This window comes from Misgurnus anguillicaudatus, chromosome 21, assembly GCF_027580225.2.
Source record: "Misgurnus anguillicaudatus chromosome 21, ASM2758022v2, whole genome shotgun sequence".
NCBI lineage: Eukaryota > Metazoa > Chordata > Actinopteri > Cypriniformes > Cobitidae > Misgurnus > Misgurnus anguillicaudatus.
In genome coordinates, this window is record NC_073357.2 from 25,605,135 (window position 1) to 25,631,257 (window position 26,123).

The 26,123-nt window shown below is 36.6% G+C and overlaps 2 protein-coding genes and 2 non-coding genes across 4 annotated transcripts; 2 read left to right on the forward strand and 2 right to left on the reverse strand.

The window, feature by feature from the left end:
• Positions 1 to 7,584: 7,584 nt before the first annotated feature.
• ponzr6 (plac8 onzin related protein 6) lies at positions 7,585 to 12,457 on the forward strand. Its single transcript, XM_055207425.2, has 4 exons — positions 7,585 to 7,734; positions 8,837 to 8,964; positions 9,742 to 9,902; positions 12,040 to 12,457. The coding sequence occupies exons 2-4, from the start codon at positions 8,844 to 8,846 to the stop codon at positions 12,241 to 12,243; spliced, it is 486 nt and encodes a 161-aa protein (XP_055063400.1). The 5' UTR covers positions 7,585 to 7,734; positions 8,837 to 8,843; the 3' UTR covers positions 12,244 to 12,457.
• Positions 12,458 to 13,872: 1,415 nt separating this feature from the next.
• trnan-guu (transfer RNA asparagine (anticodon GUU)) lies at positions 13,873 to 13,946 on the reverse strand. Its single transcript has one exon. It is a non-coding gene; the product is annotated as a tRNA-Asn (tRNA).
• A 1,102-nt stretch (positions 13,947 to 15,048) lies between these two features.
• On the forward strand, positions 15,049 to 15,121 carry trnak-cuu (transfer RNA lysine (anticodon CUU)). Its single transcript has one exon. It is a non-coding gene; the product is annotated as a tRNA-Lys (tRNA).
• An 8,869-nt stretch (positions 15,122 to 23,990) lies between these two features.
• tifa (TRAF interacting protein with forkhead associated domain) lies at positions 23,991 to 25,696 on the reverse strand. The gene is made up of 2 exons (XM_055199006.2): positions 25,490 to 25,696; positions 23,991 to 25,174 (listed from the first exon to the last, which is right to left on the reverse strand). The coding sequence occupies exon 2, from the start codon at positions 25,142 to 25,144 to the stop codon at positions 24,518 to 24,520; it is 627 nt and encodes a 208-aa protein (XP_055054981.2). The 5' UTR covers positions 25,145 to 25,174; positions 25,490 to 25,696; the 3' UTR covers positions 23,991 to 24,517.
• Between the last annotated feature and the right edge of the window lie 427 nt (positions 25,697 to 26,123).

Below are 26,123 nucleotides of genomic sequence, written 5' to 3' on the forward strand. Positions count from 1 at the left end.
CATCATCAGTGTCACAACTTCCGAAGTTTCGAAGTTGTGACACTGATGATGATTTTTTTTCCAACATCCCTCATCACAGAACACTCTTGACGAGGTGTAAACTTCAGTGGATGTCCTGGAGATCGCGGAGAGCTTCCCACAAGTCCATGCTTTTTTTATTTTTGGATCACTTTTGTGACAGTATTCAAACTTATTAGAAATGCTTAACTAATTACCTGGAAACATTGACCATTTTGTGCAAAGAAATGATCTTTATTTCTCATCTCTTGAAACATTTTTTACCACGTGGTGCTATTCTGTCACCATTACATGAAAGTGGATTTTCTCTTTTAAATAACACTCTCAATTGCCAGTTATCCTGTGGCCACCTGTGTGATGATTAATTATATTCATCATTTCCTAGTGAATTCCTTTTAATTACACTTTATTTTTTGCTAACATATTCATCAGGGTGTACTCATTTTTGCATCACCCCATTTGATTTAAAGGTGTCAATTTTTGTATCTTAAAGATAGTGACTTCCACTCTTTTTTTAATAAAAATAAATGTTTCATAAAACCGTTTTGTAAAAAAATAAAGCAAATCAGTCTCATATTTACTAACAAATGGAGAAAAATCATAATTTTCAAAGGGGGTGTACTCATTTATGCTGTGCATTGTATATGGTGCCCAATGACTTCCATCGTATTTGTTTTTCCTTCTATGGAAGTCATTGGGTACCGTCAGCTGTCTGCTAACCATCATTTATCAAAATTATCTTCTTTTGTTTGTAAAAAACTAATTAAGGCTCAAAACAACATGAGGGAGAGTAAATGACTGAATTTTCATTTTTGGGTGAACTATCCCTATAAGCTCTTAAACAAGATTATGTTTGCTTTTATCCATAAATTCTAAACTAATTACTAACAACAAATGGTTAAATATGATCCTAGGTTCAGATGTCATTGTCAAAAGGGAACTTGAAATGAAAGTCCACTTAATTCCTGCAGCGTCATTATCACAGTGTGTTTACCTAATTCATCACTATGGATGTTGTGTTGCATTCAACATAAAAGGGCTCCTTTGTTTTTTAAAGCTTTATTCCACTCTGTTCCTGGATACTGGCTTTGTCCCAGGATGTTGCATAAGGGATTACTGTAATGCAGGATCTTATAGATGCTATTTTATTACATTTATATACAACATATGGGTAAAAATCATTGAGCCTTGGTGACATGGGTTTCGCTTTACCCATCAAAATAAATGAACCATGTTTTATGTAACAAGAGTTTCAGCTCGTTTTTTTCATGTCAGTTTAATATAATTTAATTATAGACTTGATAAGAATATAAAATTATATATATATATATATATATATATATATGTGTGTATATATATATATATATATATATATATATATATATATATATATATATATATATATATATATATATATAAAATCTTATATTCTTATCAAGCCTATAATTAAATTATATTAAACTGACATGAAAAAAATTTATCTGTTTGGTATATTTTGGTCTACAAAAGTAATTTCAAGCATTTAACCATACGCCTTCAGAATGTATAACATTTCAGTCAAGTGTTTTAAAAAATTTCAAAATTTTCAAAATTGTATAAAAAGACTTTTTGTCAACAAATGAAGTAAATTTAATTTACGTTCTGACTTACTGCAGGTCAAATCTGTAAAAGGGTTAATGCACAGGATTCTTTCTATATAAAAATTAAATAAATATCTGGGACTTTTCTGTTTATGAACAACTTGTGAAGGTGATTGTGAGGTGGTAATTCAGGCTTGTTGGAGAACACATTCAACATGTTTGAGGTGAGTAAATGTTTATTATATGCTTTTGAAAAAAAATTCTCACCTTTTGGGCTGTGGGCCCACTTGAGGGCCTCAGAATAACTTAATCGTTGGGGCCTTGAAATCAAAAAGGTTGAGATCCACTTTTTTGAGATAAAATTGTTGGGAAAAATGGATTATAATAAAATGTTATTTAGTTCCATTGATATTCTCTTATTTGATATTGCAGAAGGAGGCTTCAACATACAGAGTCAGAGAGCCTGCGAGTACTGGTTGGGTGATTCTCACGAAACTTGGTTTTAAAAATGTCAAGCATGAAAATGTAAAAATTGCTTAAATTTACTTTTTTTCCCACCAGACATTGAAAAACAAAGTCTGGAGTAAATGGGAACATTAATTTAAAAACTTTTACTTATCATTTAACACTTTTTGTAACATAATTTTAAAAATTAGTCCTAAAATATCTAATTACTGCAACAGTCAGAAAACATCAACACTGACATATGTTCAAAATGACATGACAAACCTGAAAGAACGTAATTTGGAGATTCTGCACATGCATTTAAAATCCAAGTATTATGCTTCTATTAATTAAATTAACATTTAATAAGCATCTGTTGCGGTAATGATAATCAAAATGTCGTGTAAGCATTCTGACAAGACAATATTTCAAATTAACTGTAAAAAAATGATCTTACCTGGTAGCCATCTTGAAGTAACTGGTCCATGTGCTTGGTCACTCAAACTCAAACTTTATTCAAATTCTGTATGTGTGCTTAAACTGTTCTCAAAAAGTGTTGCGGATGATGAAAACATCAGGCATGGACACATCATTTTCCTAATTTTTCTTCATTATTATTATACATGAATATTCAGTAAATATTTTTCTGTCATCCAAAGTAGTCTAGCAAAACATCCATTTATTTTTTTTCTTAATATTTTTGTGTTAATTTGATTAAATTACAACATAACACATGTTCAAACACAGCCGGACACATTGCGGTAATGAGAATTTCAGCAGAAAATGAGATAAAATTTCCAATTATAAATTCTTATGTTGAAATCACACATTGTGCAAGGTAGAACACAGTATTGTGTTAATTCTGATGCTTTTTAATGTTACTATATTACACATTTTAAAGCTAAAATCATTAGTGCCGTGGTGTTTCAATGGTTTCGTGAGAATCACCTGGTTACGAAACATCTATTTAATTTTAAAATCCAGTCAGGCGTTAGGTTAACAACTAACACAGTAAAGCGATACTCCAGGCAAATATCAAAATTATTCCAAGATTGATTTACCCTCAAGCAATTTGAGATACATATTTCCAGCATCTTTCAGACTAACACATTTGGAGTTACATTTGAAAGAAAAAGTATGTGAACCCTTTGGGCTTACTTGGATTTCTTCATAAATTGGTCATAAAATGTGTTCTGATCTTCATCTAAGTCACAACAATAGAGAAACACAGTCTGCTTAAACTACTACCGCACAAACATTATACGTTTTCATGTTTTATTGAACACAACATGTAAACATTCATAGTGCAGGGTGGAAAAAGTATGTGAACCTTTGGGTTTAATAACTGGTTGACCCTCCTTTGGCAGCAAATAACCTCAACCAAACGTTTCCTATAGTTGCAGATCAGACCTGCACAACAGTCAGGAGAAATTTTGGACCATTCCTCTTTACAAAAGTGTTTCAGTTCAGCAATATTCTTGGGATGTCTGGTGTGAATTGCTCTCTTGAGGTCATGCCACAGCATCTCAATCGAGTTGAGGTCAGGACTCTGACTGGCCCACTCCAGAAGGCGTATTTTCTTCTGTTGAAGCCATTCTATTGTTGATTTACTTCTATGCTTTGGGTCGTTGTCCTGTTGCATCATCCATACTCTGTTAAGCTTCAGTTGGCGGACAGATGGTCTTAAGTTTTCCTGCAAAATGTCTTGATAAACTTTGGAATTCATTTTTCCATCAATGACAGTAATCCGTCCAGGGCCTGAGGCAGCAAAGCAGCCCCAAACCCTGATGCCCCCTCCACCATATTTCACAGTTGGGATGAGGTTTTGAAGTTGGTGTGGTGTGCCTTTTGTTCTCCACACATGGCGTTGTGTGTTCTTTCCAAACAACTCAATTTTGGTTTCATCTGTCCACAGAATGTTTTGCCAGTAGTGCTGTGGAACATACAGGTGCTCTTTTGCAAACTTCAAACATGCTGCAATGTTTTTTTTTTTTGGATAGCATTGGCTTCCTCCGTGGTTTCCTCCCATGAAGTCTATTCTTGTTTAATGTTTCCTTATTGTAGATTTGTCAACAAAAATGTTAGCATGTGCCAGAGATTTCTGTAAGTCTTTAGCTGACACTCTAGGATTCTTCTTCACCTCATTGAGCATTCTGCGCTGTGCTCTTGCAGTCATCTTTACAGGACGACCACGCCTAGGGAGTGTTGTAACAGTGCTGAACTTTCTCCATTTGTAGACAATCTGTCTTACCATGGACACATGGACATCAAGGCTTTTAGATTTACTTTTGTTGCCCTTTCCAGCTTTATGTAAGTCAACAATTCTTGATCGTATGTCTTCTGAGAGCTCTTTTGTGCGAGGCATGGTTCACATCAGACAATGCTTCTTCAGAACAGCAAACTCAAAACTAGTGTGTGTTTTTTATTGGACAGGGCAGCTTTAATCAACACATCCAATCTCATCACATTGATTGGACCCCAGGTTGGCTGACTCCTGGCTCCAATTAGCTCTTGGAGAAGTCATTAGCCTAGGGTTTCACATACTTTTTCCACCGTGCACTATAAATGTTTACATGTTGTGTTCAATAAAAACATGGAAACGTATAATGTTTGTGCGGTATTAGTTTAAGCAGACTGTGTTTCTCTATTGTTGTGACTTAGATGAAGATCAGAACACATTTTATGACCAATTTATGAAGAAATCCAAGTAAGCCCAAAGGGTTCACATAGTTTTTCTTTCAACTGTATTTTAGTAAATGTCCTTGCTTTTCCAAGCTTATAATGGTAAAAAACAGCGATCAGGGAACAACTTCTGACTAAACCCCAAAAAAGTGAATCCTTCTTCAAAACGGCTCCAAGAGGTTAATAAAGGACTTTGAGTCTTTGCGCAACGTACCCATGGCAACCAACGCTCACTATACGCACAACCGGCGCAACGTCATAGAATGTCTCTGAACAGGTTCACGCCCACTTTTGGGGGAAACAGACTAGACCTTCCATTGACTTCCATTCAAAATAGCGGAACAAAGCAACCTTCGTACACAGCCGGCAGGCGTAAATAACTTATGAAATCACTCAGATTAAACATGTTGAGTAATTATCTGTCCACCCTGCCTGCCATAGAGCGCGAAAGATACATTAACACATTTAATTTGGTCAATATAAAAACATGTCCCTTTCATTCTCAGAGCGTCAAATTTGTGTAACAACGCTCCCTATTGGCCAGAGGTGTCTGACATTTACTCGTACCTCATCGAGTCAACAGGGAAGCAAGTGAATGATTTTACTTCGTATTTGAAAGTTACTTCGTATTTATATATTATTATATTTAGAGTAATGAGTGCACTTTTCCATCAAGCCATACAACTAACTGGCTTAGCGATATTTCCAGCAATCACTGGATGGCGTTGTTACACAAATTTGACGCTGTGAGAATGAAAGGGACATGTTTTTATATTGACCAAATTAAATGTGTTAATGTATTTTTTGTGCTATATGGCAGGCAGGGTGGACAGATAAATACTCAACATGTTTAATCTGAGTGATTTCATAAGTTATTTACGCCTGCCGGCTGTGTACGAAGGTTGCTTTGTTCCGCTATTTTGAATGGAAGTCAATGGAAGGTCCAAAAAGGGGCGGTGACGAAATTTCAAGTCAAGTTCCCGGATGTGCCGGTAGTCCGTATGCTAAAACTTTCTTGTGAATCGCGTTAGTCCAAGATTGCATTGTTACCGAAAGCTAGTTATAATAATTAATAAAGTTTGAAATAAGGATATGTTTCTTACAAAATCACATCAATTAGCCGCAGATGACCTTTATTAAAGAACACCTACATTGCTAAAAACAACTATATTTTGTGTAATTGGTGTAATACAATGTGTTTGTTTTTGTTGTAGAAAACAACAAAAAAACAACAAGAAAAGAGATTTAAGTTGGAAATGATGACACAAGTTTGGGGTTTGTACCTTTTGCATATTGTTAACATGTACTAAGACAAGCTTACACACTAAAGGAAATCAAAAATCCTTAATCATATAATTGGTGCTCTTTAACCCCTTGGCGCTGTGTGGATTACTTCTGTAAAGATAAGGATGGATCCACTTTTTTAGAACATGTTCCCTGATCCCTTTATAAGCTAGGAAGAGCAAGGACATTATATCGTTTTAACTACCTAAAGTCAAGATAAAAAACCATGCAAGCATAAATGTCGCCAGTTTTCTTTGATGTAGTCTTTGGTGAAATCTTTTCTTGTAGTGTAGGAAGTGTTGTTGTTTGTGGTTTAAACACATGACATGTTTGAAAGTAAGAGAATAATAAATGTTCTGTTTTAAAGGAACAGATTGTTTGGCTGTGAGTCTGTGACTAAGGATATTTGCAATTTTGCCTCGTATAGTAATAACAATAACTTTTCATTACAAGACAAAAGGTTTATATGTATTTGCTGTATGTATCATTTTTTTGCTCAAACACATTCATTCCATTATATGCATATACATACAAAGAGCAATCCAGCTTTAGACAAGAATCAAAATGATCATTTAAAATGACTTGACTAACTTAAAAATATAGGACAGCAGTTGAATTTGATTTCTCAAGTATGTGCGGTGGATTTTGGTACCTTTAGGACAGCTTTGCCACTCGATTCTGATAAATGTAGCAGGAAACCACAAGCAGATGAACATTTCCTTCACACCTGACCTCAATAACACATTTTTACTTTTAAACATGTCTGAGGTGCTAACAGACCTTATACTGAATAGGAAGTTAAAGAGAGAGAGAGAGAGAGAGAGAGAGAGAGAGAGAGAGAGAGAGAGAGAGAGAGAGAGAGAGAGAGGGATAACAATAAACAAAAACAAATAAATGTAACATAAGGAATATAAAAATACTGAAACTCAACATAATGCTGACATACCACACCTGCCATGCATTTTGTGGTGTGGGGCCTGGGGTGGGCCCCTGTCTGAATTTCTTAAAAGCATTTAGTTTTTTTTATGTACAGGGGATGAACAAAATTATTTGAAGCCCTGGGAAATATCTGACATCTCTTAATAAGGTGTTAATACGTCACGTTGGGGATAGTTCACCCAAAAATAAAAATTCTGTCATCATTTACTCACTCTCATGTTGTTATAAACCTGTATACATTTCTTTGTTCTGATGAACACAAAGGAAGAGATTTTGAGAAATGTTTGTAACCAAACCGATCAGAGGCCCCATTGACTTCCATTTTAGGAATAAAGAATATTATGGAAGTCAATAAGGCTCATGTTCGGTTTGGGTACAAACATTCCTCAAAATATCTTCTCTTTTTCGCTGTTAACAAATCAGCGAGATCTCTGAAGATTAGATCACAAATCCAGTTTTGAATGCATGTGAGTTTAGGATTTTAGTATGTGCGATATCTGTTTACACAGCGGTGCTTCTGATCCATAATGACATCAGGTTCAGAACTGCCCTTGGTCGCATTATTAAGAATTAAAGTGCACCTGCATATTGTTATTGTGCACAATGGTAATGGGTTGATGTTCAGTTTTGTTTCAGGGCAAACATGTGACGTCTTTCTTGCACTCCCTTGTGCTCAAGCTGACTGCGGCTCCACCTACAACCTGGTACCTTTTGGTCCACGCCCCTGTAAACACACCAGTGTATCTTCACACAACTCTACACACCCTGAAGACCAGGATCCAGGCAGGTTGGTGTTGATAGTTTGCATCAGTTGTTCTAAATCATCTATCTTTGATTTTTCTATTATTTTTCAAATAATGACAAACTTTAATAGGTGTCCTATAAATAAATAAATAAACAAAATAAACTGGTATTTAGTGCATGTAGTACTTGTAAGCGTTTGTAAAGAATGAAATTATGATGTACGAGTTATTTTTTTTTTTTTTTCACTTTTAACTTTCACGGTTCACTACTATCAGCAAAATCTTCAAGCCATCGCCCTTCCTTTTTTTCCGGATTACATCGTCAAATATAGCGATGATATGTTAAGGTTTTCAGCTTTGGTAGGGACAGAAGCTCAATGGTGCATTTACAAGTAAAATTAGGGGAACTATAGGAACAGGAATTTTATTTGTTTTCTGACCACACAGCTTTTATTTGATATTTATCTGTGATCATGGCAACCGAATAGGGTCAAACTTCTCTATTCTTTCCCACCTTTTGCATTGTATGTTTATCAGCCCTGCAGGTGTGTAAGGGAGTTTTCTTTCAAACCAGCTGAAATTTCACCTTGATCTCTGTTTAAATTGGAAAATGTTACATTGTGTGAAATGTAATGTATATAGGAGTGATCTAAAAATTCTTTGTTTAACTCAAACGTTAGTTTACAGTCCTGCCTACATTATATTCATATGTAAAATGCAATAGTGTAATTTTTCTTTCATCATGTTAGTTCATTGTGCATAAAGTATTAACAAGTTAACAATTCATTAATAAATGTTGTAGAAGTATTGTTCATTGTTAGATAATGTTACACTGTAAAAAATTAGCTGTAATCATGCAGCTGGTTGCCAGTAACTTACTGTAGAAGATAAAGACTGAAATGTTTCATGTTCATTTAACTTTGAACAAACTGTTGCCAGTCAATAACATAACTGTAAAATCTACAGTAAGTTACTGGCAGCTAGTTGCCAGTAATACCCAGTAATACTGTAATTTCTACAGAATTTTACCAAATACAACTTTATTGTAAAGTGATACCACAATTTACAGTAAGAGCAATACTGTGCAATATCTCATAGGATGTCAGTGAGTGAATCTTATATTGATGTTGTTAATGTGGACTTCAGGTTACCGATGATCATGATGGCGCATTCAGCTGTAAGCGTACAGCCAGCAATGATGGTGACCACTGACAATCTGAAGATTAACCAGTGGAGCAGTGGAGTGTGTGACTGTTGTGAAGATATGAGCATCTGTAAGTGTATTTGTGTCTGTGTGGTGGGCAAAGGGGTGGAGATAAAGCAAAAAGATTTACAGTGGGGTTCAAAAGTCTAAATCTAAATAAATAAACGCCTCTAAATAAATTTCGCATTGCTCTTATGGGTTTATTTGTAAACAATGTCTAATCAACAAATATTACTTAACAAATAACATTAAACAACTTCAAATTGTTTTCATAAGTTATGTCAACTAATCACAGGTCAGAACTTACAATAGCAGGTTGAATTGGCAAAACCAAGTTGTTTTAACTTCATTCTTCATTCTTTTTAGAAATATGTGCAAAAACGAGAGATTAATTTTAGGATGTAGTTTGTCACTCTTTGCTTTAATAGCAACTGATCTCAAGTTTCTGTGTAAAACCTGACGATCTGTGTTGGCATGATATAAGAATATGTCAAAAAAACATTTTGTGAGCTTCAGCAGGGCAGGGAAATATGATCTGTAAAAACGATTTCTCACCGTCAAGGTCACCAATTTGCATACATTTGAGTAGAGACCTAGGGAAGTACTGCTGAATTTATCATTCACTTTCATTATGACTCAAACTACTTTTTAAATCTTTCAAAAGATTTGGAGTTTATTTCAAAGTTTTCATGTTTTTTATCCTTAATTAAATGTAAATTTGTTAATGCTAATGATGATGAAGGTTACATGTATGTATTTAGTGAGAATAGAAATCTTTCCCTGACATCATCTATGACAGAACGCCAGTCTCAAACATTTGACATCTTTTGTATTGGGTATATGTCAGGTTGCTGTGGTTTCTGGTGTCCCTACTGCCTGATGTGTAAAACCAGCGAGGACTTTGGAGAGTGTCTCTGTCTCCCTCTGCTGGAGATGTGCTTTGGTGGCATGTTACATCCTATCACCCTCTCCATGAGGAGCAGTATGAGAGAGAGATACCACATAAAGGTGCGTGCGGCATCACTTCTTAGGGTGGTGTAAAGGGACACTCCACTTTTTTTGAAAATAGGCTCATTTTTCAGCTCCCCTAGAGTTAAACATTTGATTTTTACCGTTCATCCAGTTGATCTCCGTGTCTGGCGGTACAACTTTTGGCGTGGCTTGGCATGATCCATTGAATCTGATTGGACCATTGGCATCGCGCTCAAAAGTGACCAAAGAGTTTCAATATTTTTCCTAAACTTTCCTAAAAATTAAAAGTTGCGATTTTCTAGGCAGATATGTCTAGGAACTATACTCTCATTCTGGCGTAATAATCAAGGACTTTGCTGCCGAAACATGGCTGCAGGAGGCGCAATGATATTATGCAGTGCCCGAAAATAGTCCCCAGCTATTGAAAAGTTCCAAGAGGACTACTTTGAGGCGCTGCGTAATATCATATATATGTATTCTGACATTATATTTCAAAATATCGAAACTCTTTGGTTATTTTTGAGCGCGATGCTAATGGTCTAATCAGATTCAATTGATTATGCTAAGCTATGCTGAAGGTGGTGCGGCCGGACGCGGAGATCGGCTGAATGGATTCCAAAACGGTAAAAATCAATTCAATTAGCTTTTTTTTAAGTGGACTGTCCCTTTAAACATTAAAGGACAAGTTCGGTATTTTACACTTAAAGCCCTGTTTTCAAATTGTTTATGATGAAATAGAACGGTTTTGACTGAAATTTGGACATATGATGCTGGTGTGAGAATTTGCTCGTGTTTGTTGTATCACCCCACCACCTCTACAATGGGTGTATAGGTGCACTGGAACAATCGTTTCTAAAATGCATTAAACTTTCGTTTACAAAGACGTGAAACTCACCGAGTGGTCAGGGGTGCTCACCGACACGCCCACACAAAAATCGCCGCAAAAGACGCCCTCCAACAGGTGTTTTAGCATTCGTTGTTAACTTGTGGAGCTATTTTTCCAAACGCCTCACACCCGTACATTCTTCTGACGAGAGCTTGAATAATAGACACTCCAGCCCAGGTGGTGGTGCTAATCCAATTGCAAGAATAGAAACAAAGTTCCCGGCGTGGAGTAATACCGTACCTCACAGCACATCTAATGCAAGTCAATGGAGTTGACAAAAACTACGATAAAACCTGTTGGAATGCGTATTTTGCTGCGATTTCCGTGTGAGCACACCAGTGAACACCCCCGACCAATCGGTGAGTTTCACGTCTTTGTGGACGAGGGTTTGGTGCATTTTGGGAAGGATTGTTCCAGTGCACCTGTGGACCCATTGTGGAGGTGGGAGGTGAAACACAAACACCTGAAAATTCTCGGGGCAGCCGCATATGTCGAAATTTCAGTCAAAACCGTTCTATTTCATCAGAAACAATCTGAAAACAGGGCTTTAAGTGTAAAATACCGAACTTGTCCTTTAAGGGGATGTTGCTTTTCCTCTCTATTCAATTTCCATATCACATAAAAGTGATAGACCACACAAAAATAAAACTTCTGTTATTATTTACTCACCCTCATGCTGTATGAGTTTCTTTATTCTGTTGAACACAAAAGAATATATTTTAATAAATGATGGTAAGCACAGAGTTGACAGTACCCATTGACTTATGAAGTAAGAAAAAATATGGAGAGGAACTCATAAAGTTTAAAACAACATGATGACAGAATTTGTTGGTGAACTCTCTCTTTAAAGGGGACATATCATGAAAATTAGACTTTTTCCATATTTAAGTGCTATGATTGGGACCCCAGTGCTTCTATCAACCTAGAAAATGTTTAAAAGGAAAAAGAACAACCCAGTTACATAATTTTGGTAAACTCAGCAAAACAGAAATTTTGCTCGCTTTGTGATGTCAGGAGGGGATAATACCACCCCTTAACCTGCACTATCCAACCACAGCACTGTCATTTAGTGTAGAGATCAGCTCATTTGCATTTAAACAAAACACCCAAAAAATCTACAAAGTGGCAATTTAACATGCTATAATAAATGATCTATATAGTATTTGAGTTAGAACTTCACATATGTAATTTGGGGACACCAAAGATTTATTTTACATCTTAAAAAAGTCTTGCGAAATGTCCCCATTAAGTGCTGGCTCTGATTATTTGCATTTCTATCTCTTAAAGGGTTCAATACAAGATGACTGCTGTGTGGTGGCCTGCTGCACTGTGTGTGTCTGGTGTCAAATGGCGAGAGAGCTGAAGAATCGACGTCGCTCCCTAGTGGTCATTAACCCTGCCATTAACCCAGTGCACCAGCAGCCGCAAGCTTTCAACCACCCGGGTCAAGTCCCCAATATGGCCTACCCACCCATGAATCCTTCATATTAATCTCTGCAGGACATAAGAGCACATTTCTGTGTTCCTCAGTAAGCACCTGGTGATCTATTGGCATTATAGTGCAAAAGAAATCTAATCATCATTTCAAAGTTTATATTACAGTGTGTAAAAGTGCCTTTATATATATGTTTTGCACGACCATTTTAACGACAACATTTTAGCACTTTCTTCTATAGACAGGTTGCCAAAAGTAGTTTATATATATATATATATATATATATATATATATATATATATATATATATATATATATAATATTTCATATGATGCTATGAGTGAACATGTCCTATATTTTAATAAATAAATAATATATATTCTCAAAAGTTTTGGTTTATTAATTGGTGTTTTAAAAATACAAAACTCCATTAATCATAATACATCATTAATTCTGTACATGCTGATGCTATGTGTTATTAATATAATGGTCCAATTTAAATGACAATTTTTAACTTTATTCATATTTTAAGTTTGTTCCACGCTGTGTTTTTTTGTACATTTGCTTTGCAACTATAGAAATGAGTATGAATTGACATGAATCACACGGATTTACATAATCTGTGCTCAGATACCAACTCTGTGGTGTACACTGATATGTTTTATTCTGCGTGTCTGTAATTGGACAGTTAAAGCTGGTCTACACACTATCCAAACAGAAAGAGATTCTGTGTATTGTTTGTGTAATGGGAAACTGAAATTGGACACAAGGGATTTGGGGGCAAATAATCTAACAAGGGATTTGTAGCCAGCCCAACGTGCATAACCACAGCAACAAACAGACTAGTGTGACCACACGTAGCCAAAAGAATAGCAACACTCCTGTGTATTTCTAGGGTAACACTACAAACAGAAAGATGATCTTAGTTTGAGCATCAAAAGACTTTATGTCACAATAAGGTCTGTCTGCAGCAATTGCACATGCACTCTCAGATTTGCATTCAATTACTGATTACTGGGAAAAGATGAGTCAACCCTGTCGGCAGAATGTTTACTGGTTTACTCATCTTTACTGGTTTATGGAGTCACAAAAAGCAGCTGATGTTGATTTGGATTTTTCAAGATGTTTTTAAAAGAATATTTATTATCCACCACAAGGGGGCAGTCAATGATGCTTAGATTGGATTTGTGTGATTTGAATGATAAGATTTTTGTAAATGCATGTCTCTGTGGCGTTTTATCTCTGGAAACTGACTAAAGAAATTTGATAAATGAATGAACAAAGACTTTAGTGAACAAATAATGAACAAAGGCTTTAAAGGGATAGTTCATCCAAAAACAAAAAAATCTATTATAATTTGCTCACCCTCGAGTTGTGTCAAGCCTGTACAAATGTCTTTGTTCTGATAAACACAAGAGAAGATATTTGTAATTAAACAGAAAGCAGAAGCACCACTGACTTCCATAGTAGGAAAATAAAATACTATGGAAGTCAATAGTGATCAAAAACTGTTTGGTTAATATATTTTTATGTTTAGTCAAACAAAGAAATTTATACAGGTTTGGAACAAAGTTAGGGTGAGTAATTGTTGACAGAATCTTTTTTGTATTTGGGTGAACTATCCCTTTAAGGTTTTCGCGCCCAATTGTATCAAAAAAGTGAACAATGTACTAAAAACTGTTCCTCGTCCCTGGGTGGGCTTGAACCACCAACCTTTCGGTTAACAGCCGAACGCGCTAACCGATTGCGCCACAGAGACTTGTGTCGACAGCTTTTTTATGACGTCTGAAAAACGTCACATACTGATATCATAGTGGTTCAAAAAGAAATACAACATGTGGACCGCAAAGGGGCGCCAAAGTCATAGATTTGATATGCAACACAAAGTATGTTTAAAACATGCATTTTACTTGTTTCTTTCTTTTATTATTTTAAAAGATTCGTATGCCTATGTCATGGCTATTATTAGGCAACTCAGAATAAAATACAAGAATAAGAAAAATATTAATATAAAAGTCATTTCAGTAATGTTGCAGCATTCACCTCTGTGGATAACACTACAACATTGGAAATCTTTAAAAAATATATTATAATATTTCACTTTTTAAATATTTCTATTGATCTATTGGGGATGCTGTGAAAATGGAATACAAGTTTTTCAAAGGTCATGAATTCACCTTTGTGAAAGAGACTGTATGTGATTTATGCCCGCTTAATGCCATGCAGATGACATGTTCCCCTGTCTTTATTCTGGAGTGAGCACCCCTGCACGTCTATAGTACATTCCATATTGTGTTTTTGTCTATCATATCTATCTAAAATAAATAAAACACATTTTTATATAATAAGGAGGATTAAATCAATAAATTTAATTAAAATTATAATAATTGAATTAATATATTTACTGGAATAATTGACTATTAAAATATTGTATTAATATATTATAACACAGGTGATTTTTAATACCTCAACATCACACACTGCATGGCTTCAACACAGTGTAGACAGATTACTGAAAGTAAATAAACATACATTCACTTTAGGTTAAAGGAAAACACCACCGTTTTTCTATATTTTACTATGTTTTTACCTCAACTTAGACGAATGAATACATCCCTATCTTTTCTCAATGAGAACACTTAATCTTTGTACAGTGCAACGTGAATGTGTTAGCATTTAGCTTAGCTCCATTCATTCCTTGGGATCCAAACAGGGATTCATTTAGAAGCCACCAAAACTTCCATGTTTTCCCTATTTAAAGACTCTTACATGAGTTACACAAATATAGTGGCACATAATAGTACGTGTTTACTTAGTTATAGAACACAATCATTAACCTATAGGGTAAAACGAGGCACAGCGCCCGGCTAGCTCAGTCGGTAGAGCATGAGACTCTTAATCTCAGGGTCGTGGGTTCGAGCCCCACGTTGGGCGGTTGCTTTTCTTTAACAAGTTTCAAGTCTGTTTTATTGTCAATTCTGCCTCGTGCAGCACATACAGAGAATTAAAATTGTGTTACTCTCACACTCTAGGTTTACACAGACTTTAAACACTACATGGTAAACTATAACGTTAAAGGCTAATGGAGAGTTTTAAACAAATTACAAATAAATACAGTCAATATTTACAGATAAATATAAAAATATAAAATAAAAATACAAAGCACACATGAGATAGAGTGTCAAAGAGTAACAGTGCAAATATAATAATAATATATAATTTAGAAACTAAATTTACTTTACAGTTTAAAGCCTAAAAAAAGCTAAGGCCGGGGCAATTATTGATTTAAACTGAAGATGTAGTTTTGAGTGGATGAGAGAGACACATTTCGTTTACATCTGGGCGTAGTTTTGACTTTGACATTGATGGGGACGTAAATAATGTCATCAGGGCCGCGGCTGGCCAAATGGGTGCAATAAGTGCCCCATTTAGTAAAAAAAAAAAAACCACCACCACCACCACCACAATCACACACAATATATAGTATGTGTGAGAATAGAAGTTTATTAAAATTGTACTGTTATCATTTATAAGTGTATTTTGACAGCAACACAAACTACAATTATACAAATATGCAATTATATATTATAGCCTATATTTCTGCATCTGTACCTGTGTAGTTAATGGACTTTAGCTTAATCTAATGTGACAAAGCTAATCTTACATGTCTGTATAAATCCAAACTAATTTTGAATTATTACTAAATGTCATTTTTGTAAGAAAATTAGAAGTCAGCTCTAAGAAAACAGCAGATGTCTATTAACAAAAGCAAAAGTTGGTATGTATAGTTATGTTTTTAATAATACAGGTGTTCATTTAAAGGGGCCATGGCATGAAAATCTGATTTTTTTCCACGTTTAAGTGCTATGATTGGGTCCCCAGTGCTTCTATCAACCTAGAAAATGTGAAAAAGATCAACCCAGTAACTTAGTTTTGGTAAACCATTCTCTACAAGCACATGAGAAAATAGGTCATTGAAATTTGGCTCTCCTTATGATGTCATAAGGAACTCTTATTATAATAATACCGCCCCTTAATCTGCACTATCCAATCACAGCACTGCCATTTAGAGCAGAGAAAAGGAGAGAGAGAAAATAATTCACAGCACAATTGAGTTTCAATTGCAACAAACTGCTCATTTGCATTTAAAGGACATATCCAAAACGGCATATTTTTCCACAAACCTACAAAGTGGCAATTTTAACATGTTATAATAAACTATCTTTGGGGTATTTTGAGCTAAAACTTCACATATGTGCTCTGGGGACACCAAAGATTTATTTGACATCTTAAAAAAGTGCCATGGCCCCTTTTACACTCAAGCATTCAGTTAAGCAGGTTTTGTTAATATAAATAATAATTAAATGTAGTTATTAGGCTAGCATAAACAACGAATGTCTTTAGCATAGATATATTTACCATGCTTCAACGCAACGTAGCACATTTTCATTTAAACAATGAAGTTACATATAAATTGTTATACTTATTTAAATCAGGCAGATGAGTTGGTGTCAGAAGCCAAAGCTATACATTTTAACAGGCTTGTAAACTGACCTCAATATGATAAACGGGTTTTATTTAGGACTTTTCCATTTAAAGACATAATGTCGTGTCTTCCCGGGCATAGCTGTCCATCAACTGTGACATACCGCTGACTGCTCCGCATGCTTTCTAATCGCCCTCACGGTACTTTTATGTTTGTTTGTTTTATGCTTACCGCAAAATGCTGTATATAACGTCAAATAGTTTGTATGTATGTTGTTGTGATTCATATTTATACAGAATTAAACCTCTTTATTGTCTGAGCAACTGATTGTACCCCCCCCACCCACCACAGGAAGTTGATTCGCAAACTGCTACTTAAGGGATCGAGCGGCAGTTACTGAATGTAATTGTTAATATCAGGTGTCATATTTATCAAGGTTAACTTAGTTGCACGTAGCCTATTTTGTGTATAAATCTTCACACACTTACCGGTAGCCTGCCTGCATAATCATGCACATCGCGTCTTGTTCAGACTACAATGCAACCTACAACGCACGTTAGCGAGTAAAGACAAAACCAATCATGAGTCGGACTCAAGAAAGATAGCCAATCATATAAGCGATGTGAGTTACGGAGGCGGGACTCCTTCCAGAAAATGAGACCTGTTAACCGTTTGGGTACCACAAACAGCGCGGTTTTTACAGAACGTGATTGTAAAAGAGTTTAATCTAATTTAAATGATTCCTGAACGAATTCATGTTAAAATATAGCTGGAAGCAGCAATAAGGCAAATTCAAGCCAAAAAGGGCACAGAATGAGGTAAATTTGAGTTTGGATGAGCATTTTAAAGAAACTAAGGAAGCCTTGATTTCAGATGGAAGAAAATAATAAAAAATTAGTTTGACCATAGGGCTTGCTTGATGTCAGGTTTTGTTCAATTAAAAAGCCAACTAGTGGTGCAGGCATGTCATTTTTTTTCTGCTCATACATCAGCATACCAAATCTGGTAAAAAAAAACATTTCGTTGCGGAGTTATAACCATTTATGTGTAAAAACACAAAAAATGAATGTAACTTTTCATTTTTTCCAATTTTCGTCCATTTCCGATGGAAATTTGAATATAACGCCAATATACTTTTTTGTTCAGAAGCTAATGTAATGTTCTACCTATGGTGGTTTCGAGTCGATCGGAATAACCCTCGGGAGTTATTGTGCGTGTCTTTTAAGTGCTATTTTGCTGCGCAGGGCTAACCGTAAGGCAAATCTCCTCATGTTTGGTATCGTTGGACTTAGCAACGATTCAGGACTCCTATGAAAGAAGTCCCATAAAAATATGTTGACCACAGCCAAAGTTATAGGCATGTAAAATATGCGTTCCAACACTAGGTGGCCCTGCTACGAAACTGTGCAGGCACACTCAGGTCATGACTGCCATCACAAGTATCAAGTATCATGTCATTACGCACACGTTTGGTGAAGATACAACCTTAAATACATGAACAATATATGTAAAATTTTGTTTTTCGCAATTTTCGCCAATTTCTGATTTTAATATAACGCCAATAGAGTTTTTTGTTCAGATGCTAATATAATGTTCTGCCTATGGCGTTTTCGAGTCGATCGGACTAACCCCAATGGAGATATTTGCACAGGTTTTTATGCGCTATTTTGCTGCACATGGCTAACCGAAAAGTGACTTCTGGCATGTTTGGTATCATTGGACTCTGCAACTATTTAGGACTCGTAAGAAACAAGCGGCATGAAAATATATTCACCGCAGCCATGAGGGTCTTTTTGCCGTGAGGGTCTCTAGATGCTACATACCAATTTTCGTGGCAAAAACTCTAGGACAAGTTTGCAAAAGTAGGTTTCACGAATACTTCAAAATGGCAGAAAAAAATTCATGATGGAAAATGACGTCATAGGGTCTAGTCGAATCGTTTTGACCCAAGGAATCAGAGGAAAAGAAAGAATTTCGTTTCTAGGACTTACGGATCAGAAGTTATTAGCAAAAATGTAAGTGCAATTTTGAACTGTTGGTGGCGCTAGCGGGTTTAAGATAGAGACTTCAAATTTGCTGTGGATATTATTTGGACTATCCTCTATCAGTGTGCCAAATTTCATAACTTTTCCTACGTACGGTTCTATGGGCTGCCATATAGCGGAGGAAGAAGAATAATAATAAAAAGAAAACTAATGGATACAATAGGGGTCTTCACCCATTCTGGGCTTGACCCCTAATAAAATAAGTTATGAGTAAAAAACACAAGAAACAGACGGACATCAGTTGTTATAAATTAAGATCAATTGTTGTACAAATCAGTGTTTCCTGAAAAATGTTATAGACATGTCCCTAGTGTCCCTACCCAAACCGACGCCCCTGATTACATTACCTTAGATAAATTAACGGTCTCTTGTGGCTGTTCGAACATATTCAACCATGTGCATTTACATCACAAAAGCAATCTGGTCAAAAGTGTTTTCGACTACCTCTGAATGTGGACGAAAGTGGACGAGCTCAAAAGTTTTACACCTCGTTAACACCTATCTTTAGTGTTGTCCAATTGTGATCCAATCAACGAAACCGCATATTAATACCAGGTGTAAACAGCCCCTAAAGTGACTGGTGCAGGTCAGGGTGTTAGTGTGGGGGTAGTGGAGAAAGTTCAACTACAGCTTAATGGATGAAGCTTGTCTTTTGGCGCTTTTCCATTGCATAGTACCTCACGGTTTAGTTTAGTTTGGGTCGGGTCAGCTCGTGGTTAGCTTTTCCATCGAGTTTAGTATCACTTCGCAGTTGGAGGGATTATAGGCGTGTCATTATATTTGCGCTTCCTACTGCTGTGACATCATACAAGTGAGAGCGTTGTACATTCCCATACATTTATTATTTCTCAGTCCGCCACAAATTAAAATTGGCCACCACAAATAGATGTTTGCACATCGCGTTTATCACTAACGTTACCTCAGTCTCACATGACAGTTTCTGTTCATACACCGCGGAGTCAGTCGACGGCGCTCCACTGAGCTTCATTGAAGTTGCACTGTTATGGTGTCCCTGATTCTCAACCTGTGGATGTTTGTTCGTAAGTTTGGGAACTTATAGCAGAGCACAGATGACAAAATTTTTGCTCGAGAGTCGAGACTAGCACAGGTAAAGCTAATCTACATCGGTGACGCTGCATTGACGAGTCTCTCAGACCAACCAGTGACCTAAAGTGTTTTCGCGTCACGTTTGGTTAAGCTCAGGTCGCTTGGAACCCCAAGCGAGGTGGTACGAAAAAAGTTTCGGGTACTACGTACTGCATCCAATGGAAAAGCTCCCAAAAGTAAGCTGACCCGACCCAAACTAAACCAAACCGTGGAGTACCATGCAATGGAAAAGCGCCATTTGAGTCTGCTGGTCCTGGTCTGAAGACTTTGCAGTCTCCTCCTCCTACTTCCACTATTTTTACAACACTAAGAAGGCACGACACAACATGAAACTTTGCTCGAAATATCACCTGGATCTCTACACATGAACGCGAGCATTGAGAACATTGTTTGTGTACACATAGTTTACTAAAAAGAAAGGTTTTGAACAACTGACTTTGGCTGTTATGGTGTCCGTCTACAGAGCAGGGGTGGTCATTCCTGATCTTGGAGGGCCAGTGTCATACAAAGTTTAGCTTCAACCCTAATCAAACACAACTGAAAATCCTAATCAAAGGCCTTTCAGGTATGTTTAATAAGGGTTGGAGCTAAACTTTGCAGGACAGTGGCCCTTCAAGAATGCCCACCCCTGCCACAGAGTGATGCAGCTGGTCAGGACACTCTTGATGGTGCCACTGTAGAACTAGCACATGACGGGGGCTAGGGCTCTGGCTCTTCTCAGTTTGTGGAGGAAATAGAGTTGCTGGTTTGCTTTTTTGGCCAGTGATGCAGTTCTGTCAGTCCAGTAAAGTTCCTCTGTGATGTGCACACCCAGGAACTTTGTGCTGCCTACTCTCCCTACAGTCGCACGATTGATGGTCAGAGGAGCATGCTGAGTGTGTACTCTCCTGAAGTAAACAATAATCTATTTAATCTTCTCCAAAGAGAAAGATTGGTGTCTTTACATCACCGGGGCAGGCGGCTCACATTGCTCCTGTAGTTTGTCTTATCTCTTCAGCTAATGAAGCCCACCACAGTTGTGTCATCTGAAAACTTAATGAAAATGCTAGAGCTATGTGACGGTGTGCAGTTATGGGTCAGCAGAGTGAAGAGCAGTGAGCTGAGCACGCATCCTTGAGGAGCCCCTGTGTTCAGTGTGATGGTGCTGGATGTGTTACTGCAGGCCCGTACTACCTGAGGTCTTCCAGTCAGGACGTCCAACAGCTAGTTGCATTGTGAGGTGTTAAGCCCCAGTTAAACCATTTTGTAAATGAGACGTTGGGGGATAATTGCGCTAAATGCTGAACTGAAATCTATAAACAGCATTCTAACATATGAGTCTTTTTTGTCCAGATGAGTAAGGGCTGAATGTAGGGTAGTGGCTAGTGATTTAGTACTCGAGTCCGGTCTCGGACTCTTCTCGGACTTGTTCCTTTAAAAATTCGGTCTTGACTCCGTCTCGGACCACAGTGGGAGGAGAAGGACTCGTAATATCAGACCGAGTCCTTGAGACCAACGCATTTTTTTTAAGTTCATAAAAAAACACATAACACATAACAATAATAATAAAATGCAATGTTAACGGGCATTATTTGAAAATGACATCCCATGGTGCAATGCAAATATACTGCCATCAGAGCTGTTTATTTATCTCTAGAAAAATAGGCAGAAGATGATGCATGTGGTAGGGATTTTTTTCATGAAAAGAACATAGTCCATATTAAGATGTTAAGACTGCTCCTCTAAACAATTCCCAATCTAGCTTAGTATGTATGACTAACTGTTGATTATTAACTGGGGTGATATTAAATCATGAATATGAAAACTGATATGTTTTTATGGTCTTGGTCTCGACTCCTAAAGGACTCGGCCTCGACTCAGACTTGCTTCCTCAAAGACTCGGTCTTGACTAGGACTCGACTCTATTTGAAAATCAACGTACTCGGTCTCGACTCGGTCTCGTCCCTTCAAGGACTCAGTCTTGACTTGGACTCGGCATAGGCGGTCTCATTCCCATCACTAGTAGTGGCAATAGTATTGGTCGAGCGGCTGGACTGATACGCAAACTGAAAGGGATCCAGAAAGGGGGGAGGACAGACTTAATGTGGTGCATAATGTCATGAGCTTTGTTCTCTTTATCAACTACTACAATAAATATGACAAATATAGTAGCGAATCAACCGTTTCATATTACAAACAATAAACCCACGCATGGTATATACGTCAGTGTCCGAAATCGCTCACTCATTTTTATTTACTTCTTCCCCATATAGTGGACTCAATTGTCATTTGCTATGTAGGGAATCTAGTGAATGAGGAAGCGTTTTCCGTCACAGCTATGGAGTGTCTCTGACGACCCTTTGGCCACACTTGTATCTGCTTGTGAACCGGTTTGGTGACTTTAACGAGCGATCTGTATGCAGGCATTAGCATGACAGTGATGTGGTCTGTGGCGCCAAGGTGGGGGAGGAGGAGGGCCTTGTAAAAGCTCCCCTTTAGGTGGTGTAAACAAGGTCCAGTGTGTTATTTTCCCGTAGTGGAAAGTCTAGGTGGTGTTTTTTTGGAAACACACTATTTCGGTATACATGGTTGAAATCCCCAGCAAAGATGAGAAAAACATCTTTAGTCTGCTGCTCAGATGTGCTGATACAGTTAATTCAGTGTCTAGCTCCTGTTGTTGTTGGGAGGAATTTACAGCAGAAACTGAGTGTTTCTTTTACAACAAAATCAAGTGTTGGTTCACTATATGTTGGACATGGACAACGTAGTTCATTGCAGTAATAAAAACTGGGAAAAATATCAAGTTCAGTGGAGTAATAAAACGGTAGAAATAGGGAGAGTAAAGGTTATTTTATATGTAAAGTTTATGCAGTCAGTGACAAATGTTTGACAGAGGAAAGAGACGTATGTTTATTTATTATACAGCTTTAATTCTTAGAAACTCAAGAGTTTTAACATAAGCTTTCTGTTTTTAAGGCTCAGTAGAACAATATGAAAACATAATCCTGCTCAAATCAGGATCCTTGTTTTCTTTTCAAAACTAAAAAACTTCTAACAATTAAAAAAAATACCCTATTTATTACTAACCCAAACCTTGACACGTTTGATGGTCCTCTTTTTTTAAGTATTCTTGTCATTCATAGTCAGTGAAATTACTGATTTGCATTCTCCAAGGATTTTTAAACACCAATAACATTAATTTCTCATTATTTCTTTCTTACAGCTACTAACAAAAAGTGGAAAAAGTATACTTACAGTAATACTTGGAGCTTATAATTTTTTTCAATTTGGTCACTGTTTATAAGAAAAAAATAATGTACTATTTTTGCCTGGCACTCATTTCCTGTTATTCCAATATTGTGCAACATCTTGTTTCATATCACATTTTATATCTCATTTAAGGTTAAATGTTTCCTCAACTGAGTCTGACAGCAACCTCCTAAACCAGTGGTGTTGCGAGATGGTGCCGGGGGGCTCCAATTTTATAAAATACATACATTTATCATGAATTCTGTATAATTAAACCTTAGAAAAACAAGGCTATTACCAACAGCACTACATTGCATAATTTAATATGTTTTGATTAATTAAAATTTGAAGTTTTAGAATGTTTTGTCATACTTTTTTGGGGGGTGGGGGGGGGGCAAAGGGATGTACAGTACTTGGAGGGGGGGCACATGCTGAAAAGTGAGAACCATTGTCCTATACATCCAAAACAACAACAACACCCATTGACCACTGGCCAAAGTAAATCTTAATCACATTAATCATTATCATCTTACGTAACCACCATGTTATCACTGATACTGGCTAGGTTTTAAGTATTCTGTTTCAGTATCATTGATCTTTAATCTTCCCTGTATTCATTTCATTGCGCAAGTCCACTACTTAAATCATTTACTGTTAAACATCTATAGATTTACAGTTACACGGAAGTTAAACAGATTGATTATATTTGCATGAGCAAAGACACAGAAAGTGGGTTAATAGTTCAGCTAAAAGGCAAAACAAGATTGTGAGGTGATGCTCAAGCCATACACCCTTTCTTTTAACAAACTAGAGATCCTTAACTACAGTGTTATTCACTCTTTGCCTATAAGTAAATGGATCTTTAGAATGCAAAAATAGTTAACAGGTATATTTTGTAATAAGAAATTAATTCTAGCAACTTTCACACAAACACAGGTACTTTAATATTTTTATTTGAATGTTTTAGTTATCATACCAAACAATGTGTAAAATAACAATAGTTAGGTTTTAAATAAAATAGATATATATAATGTTAAAAGCAGTATGAAAACACTTCAATCATAGGATTTTCACATTTTTCAGAGGCTTATGATTCACATTTCAGTATGTAACAGTCTACAGTATAACACTAACCAAACACATTGATGTGATGGACACTTACAAAAATGGAAAAAAGGCACCAAAGCATTAGTGTGAAAAATATTCAATAATATTTAGTGAAATGTATTACAACATAATACAGTGGAAGTCTACAATCTGTACAAGAGTTGAAAAACAAAAACTGGTAGAGTGACATTCCAAACAAAAGATAAAAATGTGCGCAACGTAAGCATGAATTAGGTTTAAGATAACATTAGTTTGTTTTGATTGCTTAAATAATTTTGTTAACAAGCTCTAGAGTTGCCAATATGTACAGTCTTAAAATGTAGGAATCTCTCTTCTGTGCGCTCTAATTCCAGCCTATTACGGGAATTCCCTGGCGGGATCAGTGGATCCAGGGAAACCACCTATACCCAACATTATAGTCTCATCTGACTCCAGTGGATCTTGACTTGCAGGTCCTCCATTTTGTAAGTTGTTCCATGATCCAGCGGTATCTAAAATGGGTTGCCTGCATGGCACATCTATGCCCATTTCCTGTGAAGGGGGTGTACAGCATGTTTGAAACAGAACTTCATATTTAATGAGCGAGTCTCCTGGTTCCTGAAAAATCAACAGTTCGTATCTTCCAAACCGAAGAAGGACCTTGTCATCGACATCGGTTCTTTCGAGATATTTCAGTTCAGACCCACCAATCATGAGTTTACCCTTCTGGCTCATGTTCTGGATCATGAAACTGAAATTAGAGCTGCCGGTTTTTCTATATGCCTGTATGGAGAGCTGTTTTCTAGAAACGCAGGTGTCATTTATGACAAAGGTACAGGCCTGTCCGTCACGACCAAGTCTTAACGGATCTTCGGCGTCCATAGTGTATGGGGTATTTATGGGCAGGCTGTGAAACAGAGGACGGGAGGCTTGATCGGGGTGGTAGAGATGGACATGAAGGCAGGTGAGCAATTCTTCAGTCTCCAGTTTACTAACGTCATTCATTTTGAATGATGAATGGAGGTGGATTAATTTCTGCAGAGGTAATTTAGTTATTGTTAGTACCAGAACAAATGAATATAACTTGTAACACAAAAAAACAGTGATTTACTATGATAGTTTAATCATGATATGTCTGTAAATTGTGGTAATAACAGTAATCAAACATGGTCGTCAAAAAAAACATGGTTACTTCACTTTTACTATATTCCTAAAAGTATTCATTAAGTCAAACAGTGAAGATGACAGTAAATGTAAAGTACAGATCAAATTATATTATTAACGTTAAATACATTTTATGACACTATAACTTCGCACAAGTTTACCAAAAAAAGCAAAGTTTCATCTCACCTTCACACAGTCTGTTAACTCGGCACGAACATCAACTAACGGGCAGCTTCTACTCTCGAGCTATCGCTAATAATAAACAACCAGCAGCAACAAAGACAGGATTGCATCAGAAGTCCCCGCCCTGCCAGCCTGTGAAATGTGACACTGAGAAATTCCAGAATTGCGCAACAAGCTTTCATTCTTTTACTATTCATTTCTGTCTTCATTTATTTATAATTTTGCCGATACTTGGTACTGATCTGAATATACGATGAAAAGCATTCTGCAGATGAAGCGTGGATAAATGTAATACTGAGCTTTGTACGAATCTAGGCAGACCGCACAGTTAAATGACCGGATGCGAGATTTATAAGTTGAAACATTAGCCTACTGAGAAATTGTTTATGGTCATAGTCATTTTACTTTGTACCACTTCCCAAATGCTGTAACCGCAGTGGTTGAAAAATATTACTGTCGTAACCTTTTGCAGGAAGCTGCATTGCACACTTTTTCGTCACATAAAGAACAGGGTTTACAAAAAAAACTTTCGTTAACACTTTCATATTAATATTTGGCCCGAACTGATATGAGTTGTTCTGTTATTAGTTTCATTTGTAGCTTAGTGCAACTTTATTAACGTAAGTTACTTTCAAAT